This window comes from Dendroctonus ponderosae, unplaced genomic scaffold, assembly GCF_020466585.1.
Source record: "Dendroctonus ponderosae isolate FM_Combo_2020 unplaced genomic scaffold, Dpon_F_20191213v2 Dpon_F_20191213_8, whole genome shotgun sequence".
In the NCBI taxonomy this organism is placed as follows: Eukaryota; Metazoa; Arthropoda; class Insecta; order Coleoptera; family Curculionidae; genus Dendroctonus; species Dendroctonus ponderosae.
Genome location: NW_026019016.1, coordinates 3,105,948 through 3,126,653, shown reverse-complemented (window position 1 = coordinate 3,126,653; position 20,706 = coordinate 3,105,948). Strand labels below are relative to the sequence as shown.

Here is a 20,706-nt window from a genome sequence, read left to right as displayed (position 1 = left end):
ACAATTCGCCGTTAAAGCTTTTACTACCGAAATAAAATTTAGTACATTTGACCGTGGCAGCGAAAGCCGATAATACATATACGATTCCGAAAAATGAGTAGAACTCATCAAAGTTTGGTGGAGCCCTGGAAGTCCAGGGCTCGCAGATTATGGCGACTCTTCAGACCTTTACATTTCATGTTCTCAGGTTAGCCACTTGCATTGTCTCGTCAATTTACCGTTGTTCTTAAGCCTGGCAATAGCTTCAAATTATTTTGCGTGGTATAACGATTTGTTAAATGTTTTTTATTTTCAGGACTCACTCGCCCCACAATGTATTCATTTCCAACTGGTCAGTATCCGTACCCCATGCTTAGTCCGGAAATGTCAGCACAAGTGGCCACATGGTAAGCGTATTTTTACTTATTTACCTCGCTAGTTCCGTCAACCATACAAATAAGAACAGTACGGTTTCAGAGGACAGCTATCTAAGAGTGTAACTCCTTATTACCACTTATCTGGGTCCAAATACTTTTCTAAACATTTTGCATTACACCCTCTCTTATTTATTAATTTTTAAAACTTAAATCGTATTCCCACGGTTAAATGTAAATTAGTGCTGCATTCACTCAAGAGACACTGTTTAATGCAATAAGTGACTAACTAGAAATTATCCAATTCGCATTTAGAATGTTTTTGATCGATTTTTCGCGCATGTATTCTATTCAAATCGAGAGCAAATCAAGCTGAATGTACTGTATTTAAAACAGTTCCACTGCCAGTTCCTCTTCGAAAAAGTGATTTACATACAAAATGTATCTTCCAAGAATAGCGTCTATTAAGCGGTGAACAACAACCATCATTAGAACAATTAACTTTTTAAAATTCAGTGGTTTAAAAAATAATTCTCCATTACTTACTTAATTTAAATTGAAAACAAGAAATCGAAGGCACGTTAATGTAAAGTGTATTTTATTGTGTACATCTTTAGAATATCGTATTTTCTAAAAAAATAGCTGTGCAATTAATGATTAGCATATCACTAGCCAACAATTGCATGCATACTATCTACTTCTATTGTGAATTAAAACCGAGCAATATTAGGGATTATTAGGGATTATTTATTGTCCATTACAGGGGTGACGATTGAGGGGTGAATACATTTGTTCAAAGAATCAATTTAACACTATTATAGTAATCAAGTGGATTTACTAGCGCCGAGGGATGGGTTAGTGAATCGGTCGTTTAACCTAGCTGGGTTATGAAAAAAGTATGAGTACTGGATGGAGGTTTTCAAAAAGTAACTACTCCTTACTCGAAGAGGCTCAAAGGCAAAGAATAATTGGATTACTTTAAGTACTTGTGCCGTATTCGGATTCGGATCTGATCTATAATCTAATAATGAATTAAAATATCTTCGCAATCTTACTGTTTATAAATCAACTTATTTCAGGACTCTGCGAAGAGACATTGGATCAATATTTAAAGTGTTTACTGGAAACTGTTTAGCGATATTTATTTACTACTTGAAGTTTCACTGTTTACAAATGTGCATAAAAACATATATTTTTAATATGACTAATCGTCTTAGTATTGTTGCTTTCTTAGGACTAAACTCTATTGATGATTCTCGGCTCTAATTATTAAAGTCTAAAGAGGCCATTGAAGGCCTACGAGACGCCTAGAAACATTTTCGGTCAATAGAGAACATGTTTTTCTCCAAAGTTTCAGTTTTGCACATGTCGAATAAATATTTTCTTCTTATAACCTTCACTTAGAAGAATTTCAGTTCTCAACAGATGCACACCTGTGTCACCACTTTAAATACACAATAAAGTAAAAAATCTCCACACAAAATGTTCTTTTCGAGTAGAAAAGCAAGATCAAGATCAATTTTGCTAATCACTACTTTAAACGATCGTTCGAAATTGAAAAAATTCCAAATTTCCAAAATTAAAAAAAAAGCCAAAATAAAGTACATATCTGGGCCCTCAATATTTACTCAACCTTATTTTAAATCGGTAAAAACTCTAGTTAACGTGTGCCCGTTGATGCAAGTGTAGGAAATTCACTTAGTAATGCTCTTAGCGTGCCCCGAAAATGTGTCACTTAGGCCTGGGAAAAACTGTGTTGAGTTGCGCTATTGAGTTGTTGCCGCTCTCTGAGTTAACGAGTTATAACTCATCGGTTAATGAGTTATAATTCATTTGTTAAAGCTTTACGAGACCCGAGACTGGAATTTTCACATCTAAAAAAGGGTTATTAACATTTTTGTAGAGTAACGTTTTACTACATTGTCAAACGTTACTACATTTTTTCGATTAAAAGCTTTTAGTTTTGTGATCGGTTTTGGAGAAAACCTTGGTTTTCGGGAAAAACGGTAGAAGTTTTTGAGACATTTTTAAAAAGCTATAAATTTATCTTGTAATTTTTCGCGTAAAAGTCCTCCAGGTCGTCAGTATTTTTAAGTGAAACTCTAAAAATAGAGTGTTTTTGAGTAGAAAGGAAAGCAAAAAAAATCAGTCAAAACTAAACAAACTGCATTCTTTAACAAATTCTACAGTCTTCAGAGGAATGGAGGTGACGAGATTTCCAAATAGTCTGTTATAAACTTTCGTTTGTTCGTTTTTTGATAGAAAATTTTTATTCCAAATTCGAAGCTGGAAACGGATTTCAAAACATTTTACAAAGCGACGAAGGATTCGAAATTTATTTCATTTTTTTTGCGGAAAATATTCTTAAGATTGTCGGCATTTGTATTGCCTTTAAAATAAATCTAAAAAAAGTAAAAAAAAGTCACCAACATTTTCCCAGCAACGGAATAGAGTTGCTGCGCCGGTGCGTTGGGTTGGCGCAGCACTGCGCCAACTCCTAAAAAATCACTGAGTTACCCAGGTCTAGTGTCATTTCACTTTTTTAGAACAGTTTATGTTTCTTTTTTAGGCATACGCCGAGCATGTACCCGATACCGGGAGCGGCGAGTTTTCGAAGTCCCTATCCGAGCGCTTTGCCCGGCCCAGCGGACTTCTATCACCGTTTCTCACCATCCAGCCTAATCCAGTCACATCCAGGACTCGGTCCTCATCCCACACACCTCGGATCCCACCCTGCCATAGTAACACCTGGGCCCAAACAGGAATTACCTGATATCAATAACAGGTATGATGCATATTACAGGTAGGTTGCATCAATTTTTCTTTTTAGTTTTAGTACCTTTCGCTCTTCGATTTATTTGTTAGCACTTGCTGGTTTTGCTCTGTTGATATTTAAAGCAATTGCGTGTGAACGGTTTGCTGTTGGGTCGTGGATCGTTTGGCCCTTCGGATACTTGGGGAAGGCAGCGGTTGTCCAGGCAACCGATGGCCAATGGCCGCAACGCCGATAACCAATCTTGGATCTCATTCCCCGCATGACCGCCCTCGTCGAACTTGGCGACGGATTATCGCGGGGCGGCAATTAAGGGGCCGCTCAGGGGGCTCCCCGGGAAAGACGGCGCAGGCCAATCGAGCCGAGAGCGTCTCGGCCTGATATGACTTAATTTCCTCTTCCAATCAGAAAAATCCGATTGCGGTTTGCCGGCTCGGAAAATTGCCAGGGAAATGAATTAACCAATTATTGCGGAAATAGTGGAAATTTAACAAAAAAAACAACACCGGTAATAGAGAGACATGAAAGAACATGTTTAGTGCCCGTTCACTAATAATTGCAGGCTGTACTTAATACTGCTAGGCACTATTTACCTTTCATTGCAGTGTTATGGGAACCGCAAAAATAAGGCCTTGTGGGGATTTAATTTTAATATGTCTCTGTTTGTTTAGCGATCTAGAAATTCTTTTCCGTTGATTGATAAATGAATCATTTAAAAGTGTATCTTGGATAAATTCGATTTGAAAAGTGCTTAATCAAGGGATTATGCACCGGAGTAAAATGATAATCGAATTGTGCCACCTATGAAAAGTGCACAAATAACGGCAGGCACAAACCTTATTAGTGCACGCCTTGCTACAAAGCAAATACGCACGTGCAGATGTCAATTTAACGGCGGCACTATTAGTGGCATATCTGCAATGTGTGTTCCACATATCTCTAATCAATCGCGCTTAGTGGTTAATAATGACGGTCTGCATCAAAATAAGCTTCAAGCAATGCACATGCAAAGTGCAAGGAGGAAATATGCAATTTGCTTACATTTGCGTATTATGTACCTAACCAGACTCGACAAGGACTTAAATGAAATAATCTGGAATTAGTATGATTCTCCCATATTTCCACAGAGCGCAAGAAACTCTAATTACTATTAATCTGTCTGTTTAAGAAACGCATTCGAGACTGCTAAACAACACTACCAATTTACTTATTAAGATCTATTAGCCACTGTCTGAGCAAGACTTAAATTATTACAAATGACTTTTTTCCCGAGTGTGTGTGCGCTATTCTAAGGATGCAGGATACATTTTAACAAGTAATCCCCATCAACATGTTAATTATAATGACAACCAACCATTACTTGTAACTGATGAGAGAAGAATGTCTTCTAAGGCGTAATCTTGCTTGAAACTTGGTGCTTGGAAAACGTGGGCAAGAAAGTCTTTGAAACCACGAAAAATTCACGAGTTTTACAATGGGTATATGAATATTCCAAAACGCATATGACAAAATCAAAGCAAAGCAATAGAGCTGTCGACGATCTTAATATTCAAAAGGTTGGACGGACGAAGATACGGCTTTCTTCCGAGAAAACCTCTACTGCCCATTACTATGAGCACAAAATCCAACAAAAGGAAAAGCATTAAGGACTTCCTTCACCGAAGAAAGCCTTAATGCCTAAGCCATAGTTAAGTGACTAATAAATCAGCATATTCAATAACAGCCTCCCGTTGGCAAGCTCAAAATGCCACTATTCGATTGGGTTTGAGCCTTTTGTTGTGTATCTTGGCTTGTCAAATAGCTTAGATTTATTGAGCGGTTTGCGTACAATTTACTATTATCGAATGGAAAAAACGGAACATTGCGGGAAATTCTTAGCTCGTAGCCATAGCGACATCTGACCTGGAGCAAGCCGAAACACGCTCTGGAAAGGGCAGGAATTCAAATATCAAACATTTTATTGACTGGACGCTTCTTTCAGTCCTCTAGCGGTCGTTTTCCGAAGGGCCTAACAATGAGAGCTACCGGGGGGTTGGAAATGCTAGTCGAACTTCTCGAATTGGCAGAGCCACGGCCAGATGGGGTGAGATATACTATTTCAAAGCCCTTCAGCAGTGTGCGAAATATATTTGAAACCCTTTTGCGGCACGTGCAGGCAAATGAGTGAAAATTACGTGTCCAAAAAAGGCAAAAAGTTTGAAATTTTGGAACATATCTTTTTCATTTTATATGAAATTAAAAATTGCTGATGCCAGAAAAACAACATTTTCCGTCGGCTGTTTTTTTGCGTATCGAAAGTTATTACTTTCCACATAGAATAAAGACATTCATTTTATTGACCCCTGGTGGCAAGTACGTACATTCGCCACTGTTGTCGATAGCGAAAGCATTACTTTTACCCATTACAAATTTTCTTTATCTCGTGTGGAAAGTAATAACTTTTGCCACGCACGCTGACAGCTTGACTGTTTTGACATTCTCAAATCCCTTTTTTTTCGAAACCTTATACTTTTCCCGGCTAGTTTCCATCAAGGATCAAGAAGAATTGTATACCGCCACTGCGTGCATGACGACCTCGGTTTCGTCTCGGGCGTTCATGCAGTGGCGTAACTTCGACTTTCGTCTCTTGTACTATAAATAATGGGAGAAAAGATAATTGTCCTGTCATTGTAATGGGTAAATGTGATTCTTTCGCTATCGAAAACAATGGCAAAACCACGTAATTTGCACGAGGGGATCAAGAAAAAATTATGGCGCCTTTTCGAGAGGAAAGAGTTTTTTTTAATAATGAGAAATTGCTTACGGTTTTAAATTTTTGTAAGTTCGAAATTATAGTTCTCGTGACAGACTATCGAAAAGATGCTGACCACTAATTCGAGCTTTAGAATGATCTCTCAAGTATAGCGTGGTTGTGCTGTAAAAATAAAAGAAATAATTGAGGGAATTACTTTATTAGTAATATTTTGTTAATCTTTATTTGATTAAATTTAGTGTTACACAGTATAATTGGGGACAATAGCCTGATTCGATTTCAACCTAAAACTGATCAAACAAACCATACGCGTGAGCCATTGGACATTTTCTACGGAGATCATAAGTAATTTAACTAATAAAGTAACCTCCACCTCATTAATATTTCGAATTCAATAAAGACTATTAAAATAGTCAAATTTGGCATTGTTTTTCAGCCTCCTTTATCGCGCAGCATCCACGAATTCGCTCTAAGCTTGTAATGTCCACTACTACCTACTAGACTCTATGGCAGTCGATAAAGGTCCAATTTCAACCCTTGATTGGGCGATTTACGACCAAAATCCAACCCCATCTGTAAGCTAAAATCCGAATCGCCCGTTCCCCTCATTGAAATTCCAAACCTATTTCCATTGTTCAAAAGATCATTCGGAAAGTGGCCGCTGGCGCTGAATCTCCGCTTTCTGGCAATGATCAATAATTCCGTTTGATGATGGAGATCCGTCCCGTAATAGCATGCATTTTTAACCAGGCCCCAAATTGGGTCGTTGTTCAATGGAAGGTCTTTTTCAACGGCTTAATTCATGCACCGTGTGGAAAAGGGGAATGTTTGGTTCTTGCCAATTATCTGGAGATTTTTTTTGGGGCCTCTACATGTACAAATGCACAAACATACCAGAGCCTCCCGAATGGAAAAAAGAGTTCAGTTGTTTGGAATCTGGATGGGGGCGGTTGGGTTTAAAACCTCACGGTTCTGTAGATATTTTTCCTGTTCTCAAAGCGCCCATAAGGGTGGATTTTGAATTTTGTCCCAGGGAATTAAGATGCCGTCAGCATTGATAATTCCAGATTGCGGATTTTAATGAGAATAATGATATTACATTATTCTGGCGTGGGGCCGAGAATCGTTAAGGTCGTCATAATCAATCCGTGGCACGGCAAAGCGAAGCCGAAATCCCAGCAAAATGGAAAACAATTAACGAGGGGTAGAGGACTTGTTGCAATTTCCCTGGATGCGCTGTACCCAGCAGTGAGCGGTAAATCGCAGAATCAATCCGTCAAATAGCGACATAACAAACGGCGGGGCATTTCGCCCTCTCTATCTAACTAGTAACAACCTACTATCCGAACTGTCCTCTTTACCCCGGCAATTTCATCATCGGCTATTAAATCGTGCTTACCGACGGGTCCGCGTTTCTCTTCACGTCCGCGTATAATCATTTCTGTGATACGGAATAATAATCGGTAGAAAATTTGTTTTTTTCTCATCGAAAACAGGTCCGGTTTTCCGATCTTGTGCTTGGTGTCGTTTAGAACGGGAAATATCCACGTGTTCTCCGTCTGTTTTCATTCAACCCGAACAACAAAGGACGGGCTCAGCCATTTATATTGATTTTCTCCCGTGATAAACTGGCATATAAAAAACTTGTTGATCTCGGCCTATTGGCGCGCGGATTTGTCTTGGTTTTCCTTTGGCTGTATTGATAATTTGTACCATCCAAGAAAATGGATTTCCCGGATGAGCCATTGAATTTAACCATGAAGAAGATGCCCATTGCCATCGTGGCCCCTTTTTCGCGTTCGGACACTTCTGTGGATAAACTTGTTCCCGAACACAATGACAACAACAACAACAACAGCAACAATGATGCCGGGGATCAGTTGAGTAAATGTAGCAACGATTTTCCGCAGGATTTGTCGCTGAAGAACAAGAAGCAGGAGCAGCAGTGCTTGGATTTGACAAAAAACACAAATTTAAGCAAAAATCTGAATCCCAGTGAACAGTTGCGAAACTACTTGCTGAAAGGGGAAGAGTCCCGGAACAATACAGAGTATAACCGAAACGTATACAGCCCGACACAGAAAGAACCTAATACGGAATCGGTAAAGGAAAAACAGTCACCTGATTTATGCTCGTTCATGAGTTGTCTGGACAATAAATTTTTGACGGCCTGGTATATGAACTCATTGATGAATCACTCACAACAATCCAACCCGTATCTGAATATGCCTCAGCGGCCTAACTCGATGTCTCCGTTTGATGCCAAATCTAACAGTTCTTCGTCTAATCGAATTTTGAACAATTTACTGGAAAAAAAGCCCTACAAAACCTACACGTTTCCCAGCGGTTTTGATGCCCTGATCAAAAACGAAATGCAGGACGAAACGTCGGATCCGAAGCCAAAACTGATTCCCGGGTGAGATTTGAAACTTGTTTGATCCCAGTTTGGGTGGTTGCATACGTTCGACTTAGGCTGCCGCTTTAGCTTTTTGTTATTGTGTAGGGTATCTATTGAGAAAATTAATGCATATTCATATTTTTGCTGTGGAAAACTTCTCTAACTGCAAATAGCGAAGATACTTCGAAGTGGGCACCAAATTTTCTGACCATCCATTGCATTGATAGCATTAAATAAAAGTGTTTGTCATAATGAGGAATGAAAAAAGTGAAATTATGTTATAAGAATTATTCAATAACGTTTTAATCATAAACAGTGTATTTTGATATCAGACCAATCCGAAACGATAACTCTGTCACATTCGACGACGTTCTTTTTAAAATATTCAGTCAGATTTACGCACAATGAACGACTATAACTAGTATCTAATTATCTCAGACGTTCTTGCTTGGCTTAGCTTTAGTCGAATTATTCTCGCTCGTTTTCTATTTAAATGAAGACTCGGTACTATCGCGCGCTTGATTAGAACAGAAAGGCCGTCCCACCCTTCTGAGCTTGCGAGATTATTCCCGTTATTTTTCGACAAATCTTATGGTGCGTTCAGACCTCAGACCTGACGAGTCGATCCTGAGCCGCGGCAAATTTCTTGAAAACACCTACAGAAAATGGATGTGGTTTGACGAAGGACCAAACTAATTTTGCCGCGGCTCAGGCTCGACTCGTCAGGTCTGGATGCACCATTAGATGTTTGCCGAATTTATAGCATTGTATTAAATCATCAACTAGAGTAATTTCATGCACATTTTTCAGAATGTTTTTTTTTCAACGAAAACTTGTTGATTCAGATCGCACCACTTTGAAGTCGGTTTATTTTTTTCAGGGCTCAAGATCACAAAAACAACGTGGACAGTAAAAACAATCAGGATAATGAAAAGAAGAAGCCTCACATTAAGAAACCCCTCAACGCTTTTATGCTTTATATGAAAGAGATGCGTGCCAAAGTGGTTGCTGAGTGTACTCTGAAGGAGAGTGCGGCCATTAACCAAATTCTTGGTCGACGGGTAAGGAATTTTCATTTGTATGTTTTGTACATTGTATTTTTATGTGAGTATGAAAGGGAGAGAGAAAGTCGATTAAAGTTATCTCCAATTTATAGCTAATTTTTACATTTTCCGATTTTAAGACTTTCAATTAAATATTGCGGATCTGTTTTCAAATAAAGTAATTCCCAGTGAGGTTTTCTTATTTAAAAAATTTAATAAAATTTCTCCTGTTCGGATTTCAAAACAGTATCAAAATTGCACTTTTATGAAACAAATGAAATATTTTTGACTATTTAGTTAAAATATAGTGTGAGTTCTGTAAAAAGGAAAAACTCACTGGATCTCATTTTTTTACACTGCTTACAAACATTATGGATCTAAGTTCTTTAACCGTCATTACAGGGCGATTCACGGTCGATCTCGTATTAAATTTTTATGTAGAACGCGATTCACGATCTTTCTGAAAATTTTGGATTATATTTAATATATTTCTGATATCCGGAAACTGAACATTTTGACATTTTGATTTTGAAATGTGAACTGACACATTTCGTTCAATTTTAGTCCTTTTTGCAACAACAATAATCCTGGGGGCTGTTTTGATTTAAAAAAATCATAAATGTTATTTTATATTTTCTAAAACCGCTTCAGGTATAGAAGGGAATTAGATCCATAGGGCCAATCCAAATGTGCCATATTTTACAGGATGTCTCATTTAAAATATCGAAGTTGTAGGTCCTTTCAATATAAGCAGCAACGTCGCATTGCTAATAATAATGTACGCCCATAAAGCGTATGCGATTACTTCGATGTACATTTTTTCATAAAGATTGCATTGAATGATGTTCAATGTTCAGATTTCATATTTGAATATGAAATGTGAACTTTATTGATAAAGTAATTTAAAATATAACGTACCATCAACCGTGAATCACCCTGTGTATGCCAACATATACAAGGTGAATATTTTATACCAAAAAGTAGTGTACCAATAGTTTGCAAGTTTGCCATTTTTAATGAGGCACCCTGTATATAGTACTACTGCGCGATTAGTTTCAAAATATTTTTCTATACCCATCTCCGTTAGGTTTCCAAGTTAATAATTATTTTCAAAAAATTTTGTTCAAAACAGCTCTAATTTAATGGTTACAATTGTGGCTTCGAAATAACTTAAAATTATGGACAATAACCGAACCGAAAAAGAAGGTTTGATGAAATGTGTTTTCGAAATTTGTGCATTCTTCAAATTAAACAGCCAAGTTTTCCACCAGCAGTCTGGCCAGGTAGGAAGTAGCTCTAGCATTCAGGCATGCGCAGCAGCATCATAGTGTTTTGTTCTAAATTTACAGTTTTTGGACAAACTGTGATTAACCCAAACTAAACCAAATCCAAAGGGTTAGTAAAAATAAATGACAAGGGCGAGTTTTTTACCTCAATTCTCTCAAAAATTACTGGGTTTTACAGGGAGTAGTGCTAAATGCCAAATGCGATACAAAGTGGATATTTTAACGATATTTTGATCGATTTCAGTAACATTTGGTAACATTTTGTGAAGTTGAACAGTCGATATTTCAAGTGACAGATTGAAGTTTTCATTTTAACTAAGCTCTTTTACACGGTGACATTAATGTCGTCCACAACAGTGTCATTGTCTGAACAGTTGAAGGTCACACTGTCGCGACGCTATTGTCACCGTGTGAACGAGCTTTAAGATAAAATCGTTCAACACATCTAAACTAAAGAACAGTAAAAATATGACAGATTATTTTGACGCAATCTAGAATAGACATTGAAAACGTTGTAGGGTATTGTAATTTGCTGATATTATCTTATCTAACCTATCGAGATTCAAGTATAATGCGTGTAGTGTGAGCGGATGCGATGGTGGCGCCAAAGACGACAGGTGTCGACTCTTGGCGCGCCAGCATCAGTGTGTCTGAGTGTGTGTCTTTGTGGGTGTCCAATGAAACTGAAAAGCTAAAGGTATGGTTGCAATAGTGGCACTCTCTAAGTCGCGACGAACAGGCCAAGTATTACGACAAAGCAAGACTTGAGAGACAATTGCACATGCAGAGGCACCCGGGTTGGAGCGCACGGGACAATTACGGTTACGGCACCAAGAAGAAGAAGCGAAAGAAAGAGAGAGCACCGATCGAGTCGGGAGGTAGTTATCAAAGATTCGCGCACCCATTTTTGCTAAGTAGAGTGCCCGAAATCTCTCCGATCTATGTGCGCCGAATTTGAAATGTTGCCCCTTTTCAACCAAGAGTGACTGTCTGCGCACACAGATCCGCTAGGGACTAACAAACAAACAAAAATCCAAATTGATTGCATTCGATCTAACCCCCAATTGTCTGACCGACCGACGACGTGCATACCAGCGTGCTGACGGGGCAGAATGGGTCGGCGAGGCCAAAGTGGTGGCGATCTTACGCTTGCGGCTTCTTGGTGCCTGCCGCCGATACCGACACGTCATGCTGCATGCTGACTCTATTCTGTTTAGTGGCATGCGCTGGGCCGGGAGGAGCAGGCTAAGTACTATGAACTGGCTCGACGCGAAAGGCAGCTGCATATGCAGCTTTATCCCGATTGGTCGTCCCGCGCCAACGCCACTCGCGGAAAGAAGAGGAAGCGTAAGCAAGATCCTCAAGATGGAGGTAGCCACCCTTACTACTTACTTCTATTCCCACTATTTTCTTTGCTTTCACAACGCGGCCCACCACCACCACCATCACTCTAATTACCGATCAATACCGACTCGTTTACCACTCCTTTTTTTGAAAAACTCAACTTTGTCATCAAACCTTCATCAACAACAACAAAAAAACATTCATCCAAAAACTTCCTCCTCCAAGTCAACCGATCTAAGGTCTAGTGGGAGTAGTTGTATGTTGTAAGCCGACCATTGTTCTATTGTTTTATCTATATTTATATACATATTGCATGTTGGGGTTAATCGGTTGGCCGGCCAGTACCTATTCTGCAAACGGTCTTTATGCAGACCTTCTCTTGTTGGACTCGACGTATGCACGTTTGTCGGAAACCTGCATGTCCCGACCCTCTTATGTTGTAGGCAGAGCCTTTGTTTTTGATTAAGACTTTTGCGGGCAATCGGTCAAAAACAAGTGATGCGCAGTCAGCAGTACTAAGCAAATGCTAGTCGACATATTCTTAAAATTTTGGCTCTGCTTCGTATTAAGCATGTCCTTTGTCCCTAGTTATCCCCACTTATGTTATTGCTCTATACCGTAGATATTATTATTAGTTTTATTTTTAGCGTAATTTTCATGAAAAAAATAACTACTTGGTGACAGGTAGATATTTGAAGTTCCTTTACAAGCGCTATTCAACTACGTTCATTTTGTCAGCTTCTTAACAGTAACTCAAGTTTATTTGTCAATTATATACCTAGTTGTTTTTTGCCTTCATCATTTTTGCATTATGCATGCTGGTTGAGTAGATTCCGCAGTCCGTTTTTACAACTTCAATAATTTTCAACTTTTCTGCAATAGGAAACAATATGAAAAAATGCAGAGCGCGATACGGTTTGGATCAGCAGAGCCAGTGGTGTAAACCTTGCAGGTTAGTATCAACTTCTTCACTTTTCTTTACTTTTTGTAGTTTTGATTGTTGAGCTCTGTATTGTTTGCTTCGGTATTTACTATACAAGGTGTTCTGGAGTTGGGTGCCAAATGTTCAAACTCTGCAAGGAGACATCATTGGTCAACATCAACTGTCACAAAGAAATACTATATGTTTCAGGCACGAGAGATTACCAATATGTGGTGTCTAATAATCGAGATATTAATTAGAATGATTGAATCGAATTAAACACAGCTAAGGCTCAGTTAATGAAACCCAATAGAAATTTCAATGTCCATGTAGTAACAGGACCCTCCTTTATCCGAGAAAAAACACACTCTGAGCTAAACCTAGCTTGTTTCAAGCAAAACAACTTAATTAATGCCCAATATTTCCAGAATTTGTTTTCTAAATTTTGCTTCTGACCTATAGTATGAATCCTTCTGCGTCGACTTGGCACCTTGAACCCGACTTCCATTTTGATTGCACTCTAAACGAAGATGTGGAAGTTTTTCCAAAAACCAATTAATTTCCTGCCATATTCACAGCGAAAGAATGTCCATTGCCCATTGATTGATTGAGAAAAGCGAACCGATCCAGGGCATAATATCGAAAATGCTTCTATTAATATGAAGCATTTTTAAGACAAAATCAATCTCAGTAAATGAAAAGTGAGTCATAATTCAACCAGTTATGACAACCCTGAAAAGAATTGGAATATTTATTTTTTTATATAAAATCAATCGACATTCTCTCACAACACTTGCACCTTATTCCATCTAGTAGACGTAGAGCATTTCTGATTTCCAAACACCAATGCATGAACTAGAAGGCACAATTCCACGTTCCCACTTTGCGAACGTTGAATGTGATTTCAAAAATTTGTTTATTTTCAATTATTGTATGGATTTTTCGTCGATATTGTTCGTGTTGGTTAGCGAGAGTACTAAAACGATTGACTAAATCCATGCAATGATGCTAAATTGGTGTTTCTTATCTATGTGGAAAGACTTAAGTTATTTTTATTCGAGTTTGTGTACCTTATGATTTGCGGAAGGCACTAGGAACGTAACTGGAACCCAGAAACAGTGTTTTCAATCAGAAAATGTGTCTTCCCACACAGAAAAAGTACCCATCAATAAGCAAAAAAGAGAAAAAGAAAAAACTTAGATATTGTGCACCACACACTGCTGTCGAGTAGCCATCAACAATTGTTAAAGTCAGTGCAAAGGGGCCGGAGAAAAGTTTATTTCCGTTTTCGACATCTTTAGACACATTTTCTGATGTTACTGCACTTTATCTACGTATTATATTTGTACTTGTTAGTTGATTTTATTCCTTATCTATGTGTCTGTTTTGATTATCTTGTTACTCGTTTTTAGCGTCGCTTTCGATTTCGATAGATTTTCCTTTACATATTATTATTATTATGCATCTATTTGAGTGTATGTATATGTATTTGTTGAGCCCCCTTGTACATTTTAACGATTGTTTAGTCCGGAAAACAGTGGGGGGCCCACAACAGCGATCCAAGGAGGTCTTCTGCACATCGCCGGGGCCGCCAGTACTCAACCTTCTCAAGAACCGACTTACGTCAATCTATAGCATAACGTTGGTTAGTTAACAGCAGTGTTGGTGTTCGATGTTTAGAACATAGATTTGTCGTTTTATTATCCTTTTTTTCCTTTTAAATAACCCACTTTGGTTGGTTTTTTAGCGTAAACTGTAAACCTAAACGGGCGAGTACAGCACATTGGACGTACCTGAAAAATATTGATAAGGAAGCTTTTGGTTTGATTTTCTGCATGTGAAGAGTGTTTTGGAATTGATTGATTGAAAAAGATGGTAATTTTATTCCGTCTGATGGTAAAATGCAAGCAGTTCTGATGGTGAAGAACATTATTGTTGTATTTTTATCTACGAAGAATTTCACAAATTTTCACTCGTCGCAGATACTCAGAAAAAAAGACACATCAACAAGGAAAGCTTTAAATGGTCAGCTCAGGAAACAGTTTTAAAGAGAGTCTGTAGGATATTTTTTGGTATTTTGCTTTCTCGTGTGCCAATAGTCGATCGCTAAACTGCCTTCTGCTGCTACACAAATTTGCTCGTTAACCATGAATTTTACGAAAAACCGCGCATGGTAAAAGAAGCTTCTAATTTATCTAAACACATTATCATCTTTTGTTGTTCGTCGCCAGCATAATCAAAAAAAAAAATTTATGCGCCAATCTTGTCCACTCAAAGAACTAATCTGAAAAAAATTACAAAAAATGAACAGCAAAAAGCTTCTCCTACAGACTGAACAGTTTTTGTCTCTCCAATATTGAAGATTGATTTGATCATCATCGCTCAAATTCAAAACACTCATGGTCCAATTTAAATAATCCAACTAGATTTAAATCGGATGGCAAGTGACACTGCTGTACTCGTCTGTTATGTCGCTTTTGATTTTTTACAATGATTTATACAGCATGGTCCAGGCGTTTGATGAAAGACACTCGCTAAAATACACGCAGTTCTGTGAACCTGAGCAGTGCATGCTCTTTAACTAGCATGGAAGTGTTTTTTGTTTTCACATCTAATTTCCTAGTTATAATTTGGAATGGTTTTGTGCCAGCATTGATCGGTGCTCGTTCTGAGGCACATCATCAAATCATTCCGGCTCGTGATCGATGTTTGCAAAATTCTAATGACTTCTGTGTATTCCAGACGCAAGAAGAAATGTATACGATACATGGAATCAGGGGAGAGTAACGACGGAAACCACTCGGACGACAATCTAGGAAGCTGCGGCAGTATGGGCGACGCAAACACTCCTCCCGACGACGACAATGAGAGCATCGGCCAATCCATGTCCAGTCCGGGAGGGTTGAGCGCCTTGAGTAGCCTCACGAGTCCCGGAGGGATGGTAATGCCCAGCCCATCAACCAGCGCTGCCAGTCCTTCAGTCAGTGTCGCCAGTCCGTATATGTTGCAAAGTCCTCTTACGCCTCATGATAGTTTCGACGTCAAATTACCGCCCTCTCAACTTCGGCATCCATCGCCCCGAAATCCCGTTGGCACCAATCCACATGACATTAACAATCCCCTCAGTATAAATCAGCTCACTAGTCAGTGTGTTCGAAATGAGTCCTCGGATAGCAACGGTAAAGAGACGTCAAGGTCTATAATCAGTGTTACGTAGCCTTTGTGTAGATGGCTCGCGCCTTTTCCTTACGAGCCGCCTGTGATTCATTTTACGCTAGTAGTCTTCACTCAGACGACCAGCGTGTGTTCTAGTGGCTATCGATCTCATCACTGGACTAACAGAGTCATCTACAATACAGTTGGCAGTACAACTTTTTTACTATGTAACATAAATGTCATTTGCCAAATCCCATTTATAATTATTATTTGCTACTTAGCTATATTAAATTTAGCTCTACGATTTATAATTATATCGATAAGGATGACAAATAGAAACAGTGAGAAGTTATATTTGTCTTTCTTGCGCTGTTAATTGTGGCGTGCTGTACTTAACTTTTCCCTAACTATAGAACTTGATTGAGGATAAATTCAAAATAATGATTTATTTCATTGGCGGTACCGAAGGGGTTGATTTTTTATATAGGCAAATGCAAAATGGTTTTAGTATGTGGTTCGTTACAAATTTATGAATTTGTTATGAACTCAAAGTCTAACCGTTTTACTAAAAATCGTTGAATAAAAAATACTGAAGCAGAATTTCAGTCTACCTCAAACATCTAATCCTCAATTAAGTTGGTATAGATGGAACGTTGCAATAGTTCAATTGTTCCTTGTGCCACATACCTTATCAGGTAAGTTTGACGAAATCTTTTGGCCCTGATTTGCTAAATGGGAGTTGACACGTTGAAAAGCACAAACTTGTTTTTATTCCATACAATGAGATCACAAGTTAAGAAGATATTGAATTTATTCGATATTTACTTAATTATTTAGTGTTGACACAATTGAAGAGTATGGGTAAAGGGTCTGAGTGCCAAAATCCTAAAGTTGAGAAATCAACAAAAACGCTTTAAAATATTAATAAAACCAGTGATATAAATTTTTTATTAAGTTTAATTTTTTTATCGGACAAAATAGACAAGTATATAGACCCGTTTCAGATGCATTGGGGTTGGCACTTACGACCGTTTTCAAGCAAAATATAGATTTTTGAATATATGGCACTTAGATCCTTTAGAAGTTATACTCTTCAATTTATGATCTCATTCACATTGAAATTTAGATGATATAAATGATACTAGAATTCAATAAAATTAAAAAAATTCTGTAACATCTTCGATAACTATCAAAATCCCCATTTATCGAATCAGATTGAAACGCATCAATTCTGTTTCTTTCGCTTTGGTGAACAAGTGAACGAATATTTCAAAGTGGACACGCAAAATACAAAGGAAATTAACTAACTTGTTTGGATTAAATTATTCAGATTCAATCTGATTAGTAAACGAGCTAATTTCCTTGCAATTGTTTCATAAACAAACACATTATGTAATTATTGTACATAGCTAAAATGTTATATAAGATAATAATACGATTGTATTTTTTGACCATTTATAAATTTTATTTGTTATTTTTGGATGCGCCAAGAATGCTCTTTGTTTTGCGCTCAGGGTGGATCCCGTTTTTATCTTTCCGGATCAAATTGCAATATTTCATTGCAGAATGTTTTCAGTTAACTTTGCCATATACTAATTACGACCGTTGTCATAAAAATATACAGCAAAGTTAATGGAATGTTGTTTGTTTTCAGAATGCACTTTTTGCAAACCTAGTGGACTTTCACGAGGTGAAACCATTTTCTTCGTCATAGTAGTTTTAATTATTTTCCATTCGAAGCCATTATTAATATAATTTTTCCTAAATGAAATGAAACATGTGATATTTTATACTATTGAATAATCTAACTATTATTGTTTTGGCTTCCCTCAGGTTTTTTGCATTTATTGTATAGGATCCTAGTTTCGTTTTGGTATATTTAGAAAAAACCTTTGCAAAGCATTTGAGAGGGAGTGTTTAATAGGCATTCGGCTTATACAAACGTTTTCCCTCTCAACCCTCAATTTCGTTAATGTGGGAGCGTTTTTCAGGTTTTGCAAAGAAACTAATACATTTCCAAGTTCCAATTTAAAGATTATTAAATCGAGAGTGAAATCTCGATCAGATGCTTGACATGCTTTTTTTAAACTATATAATATAAACGAACATTTAATGACATACGAGTAAACTTTTTGAAATCTGTAAAACACTTCTTCAACATCTCTCAGATAGTTGCGTGCTGAGAAAGACCCAAGAATATACAACAGGTTGGAATTATTACAAATTGTATATTTCAATTTGGTTATTAATAACTACCAAGTTCGCGCCATGAAGGCATTGTCAAATACTTTGTTTTTCAGATATTTCCATCCTGTATCAACAAATATTCTGGAAAAAACTGGCTTAGGGTGCTCTAATTAGTTGTGGCGGCCATCCCAAAACAAAACAGAGATTATTGTGCCATATATACGAGGGAAGGTCGCCAATTCGAGCACCTGAAGCAACACACGACTGCCTAGATGTAAATTTGTAGTTTTAAGATATTCAGTTCCGTTGTCTGGATCAGTGCAATGTAATTGTCTATATAATGTTTCGCGGGGAAAGCTGCAATCAGTTTTTTTTCATCGGATATTGCTTAATTTTTTATGAGATTCCAGAAAAGTGCAAATTTGCATTCTGCTGGATGTCGAAACGAATATTTGTTAATATAATTATATTGAGAAAACAGATTCTGAAACAGTTTCCAGAATCTGTTTTCCTTTGGGTGGTAAATGGTTCGGAATCTCTTCTTTTTTTTCATTTTGAGGCAGCTTATTCTGTTAAAAACATACATTTCTCGAGGTGTTCTTCGAGGAAATCACTCGGTTTAGAGAAGTTTAAACTATACATATATAAATAAAATTAGAATTTAATATTTAGCTGTTAACATTGTATTTGTAAGTAGAATTTGTTCGTAATACCGTTTAGGTTAGGATCATTCAATACAAAAACCTTACATTACTTTGAGTTTTTCTCGTATCCCTTCATGTTTGAGGTTTTAAGTTAAATAAACATTTCTTCGGTTTCTTTGTATTAATGTTACTTAGCATTATATTCATTGCTGTTTTTAAATAAAAATAAGACTGGTTTCATATTGGCTTTTTTACTATAAAATTTCAGGTGGGCAGTTGCAAGGCAAGAACGTATTTTGCAACTTTCGATTTAGAAGCGCTCCTATCAATATAAAAATTAATTAAAAAATCACAAAGAACTTACCGGATTTTTTCTTTTACAACTGGTTGGTTGACTGGAGCTCAGCAGAAATAAAAACGTGATTCTCAGGTTCTTCGCCAAGTTCCAATTCTATAACTACACGGTTTGGCTGAATAGTTGATAGGCTACTATTTGTATCTCATTTCACTTAAATGTCTTATTATAGGGCACCAACTTATGTTAATCCCTTTTATCACTTGTACGCTGTTTTTCTGACCCGTTTGATACACTAGGCAATTAACTTGTTTTTGTAGCTTTCGCCAATTTCTTGTTACTTAATGGGTGATTTCATCATTTTATCCTCAACAGAAATGAATGTTCTCGACTTCATCTGTAATAAACGAATTTATTCAGTATTCTATTTGTAAATTTTTTCCAACGTAACTGTATTTAATTAGGAGGCGGCTAGGTGCGAAAAAGAAACTGAAAAATGACTAAACGGGATATGATTTACGGGATAACTAAAACACTTGTTTCTTGAAGTACATGTTATTGTAAAGCATCACATTGCAAAAAAAATAATGAAAAATTGCGCCTTAATTTCACACAGACATAAGTAACAATGATATTTCTTTACTCCACAATATAATAATCAAATATACATAAAATGTACAAATTGTATCTAACATTGCTCATAATCTAGATAATAATATAAACTTAAATAAAATACTTTCATAGTTAGCTGATAGGAAAAATGCAAAGTAAAGTGGCAAGGAAAATGAAATGAAAACAATACAGATTAATGTTAAAATTATTATTTTAATAATAATTGTTTCAATAGAGCAAGTGAACTAATACTGAAAAAACGAGCGAAACGTATGAACATCAATCCATGTTGGATTGCGATGATCAGTTCGCTTTAAGATAAACCTGTTTAGGCAAAGTCACATAGATTAAATTCCTAAGCATAAAAAATAAAACTATTTTTAAACTACCACATCAAAAGCAGTTTAGTAGAAACCTAAAATGAGCTTCACTCAAACATTTGTCGCTCTAAAATTTAGGATCAACTAACTAATTCGGCAACATTCTCAATGTTACGCTTTTGGCTATTTCATTCTATATATTTCCGCTTGCAATTTGAGAGTCAACGGATGAATTGATGATTGATACAGGGCTAAACTAAATCATCTGAATACCTACAAGCTATAATCACATCGGTAGCAATAAAACCAGTCTATTTAAGGTTTAATTCCTGTCTTGATACACATGGCCTGAATGAAATCAAATAAAAAATATATTTACAACATCTTATATACATTTCGATCGTCACAAGCTTGCAAACGTTCTCTTTATCGGCGGTTTGTCAACACTATATACACTTCACATTTTAGTGCTTACTAAGGTTTCATTTTTTCAGCCTAAATCTAAAAAGCAGGATTCACTCAGAAAATCATCAGTCATCCTGTAGCAAGCTTAATGGGTTTGTTTTTCCAAATCGCGACGATGGCTTTGCTACGTTTTGTTGTGCTGAAATTATGCCTGCA

The 20,706-nt window shown here is 37.2% G+C and overlaps 2 protein-coding genes across 15 annotated transcripts in view; one reads left to right on the top strand and one right to left on the bottom strand.

The window, feature by feature from the left end:
• The window catches only part of LOC109535398 (protein pangolin, isoforms A/H/I/S), a 140,537-nt gene extending 121,570 nt beyond the window's left edge, over nucleotides 1–18,967 (top strand). For 6 of the 12 annotated variants that reach the window (XM_048669414.1, XM_048669411.1, XM_048669415.1 and 3 more), the window contains exons 5-10: nucleotides 296–386; nucleotides 2,923–3,156; nucleotides 9,157–9,337; nucleotides 11,318–11,483; nucleotides 12,832–12,901; nucleotides 15,614–18,967. In XM_048669414.1, the coding sequence (XP_048525371.1) occupies nucleotides 296–386; nucleotides 2,923–3,156; nucleotides 9,157–9,337; nucleotides 11,318–11,483; nucleotides 12,832–12,901; nucleotides 15,614–16,088 (1,217 nt within the window). In that variant the 3' untranslated portion in view covers nucleotides 16,089–18,967. Of the gene's footprint in view, nucleotides 1–295; nucleotides 387–2,922; nucleotides 3,157–6,900; nucleotides 8,295–9,156; nucleotides 9,338–11,317; nucleotides 11,484–11,822; nucleotides 11,977–12,831; nucleotides 12,902–14,397; nucleotides 14,517–15,613 lie in introns of those variants that run through there. The other 6 variants (XM_019901299.2, XM_019901297.2, XM_019901296.2 and 3 more) reach the window with 6 other exon arrangements.
• A 725-nt stretch (nucleotides 18,968–19,692) lies between these two features.
• The window catches only part of LOC109535399 (tRNA-dihydrouridine(16/17) synthase [NAD(P)(+)]-like), a 50,686-nt gene continuing 49,672 nt past the window's right edge, over nucleotides 19,693–20,706 (bottom strand). For all 3 annotated transcript variants that reach the window (XM_019901301.2, XM_019901300.2, XM_019901302.2), the window contains exon 9: nucleotides 19,693–20,701. In XM_019901301.2, coding sequence (XP_019756860.1) covers nucleotides 20,616–20,701 — 86 coding nt within the window. In that variant the 3' untranslated portion in view covers nucleotides 19,693–20,615. The remainder of the gene's footprint in view (nucleotides 20,702–20,706) is intronic.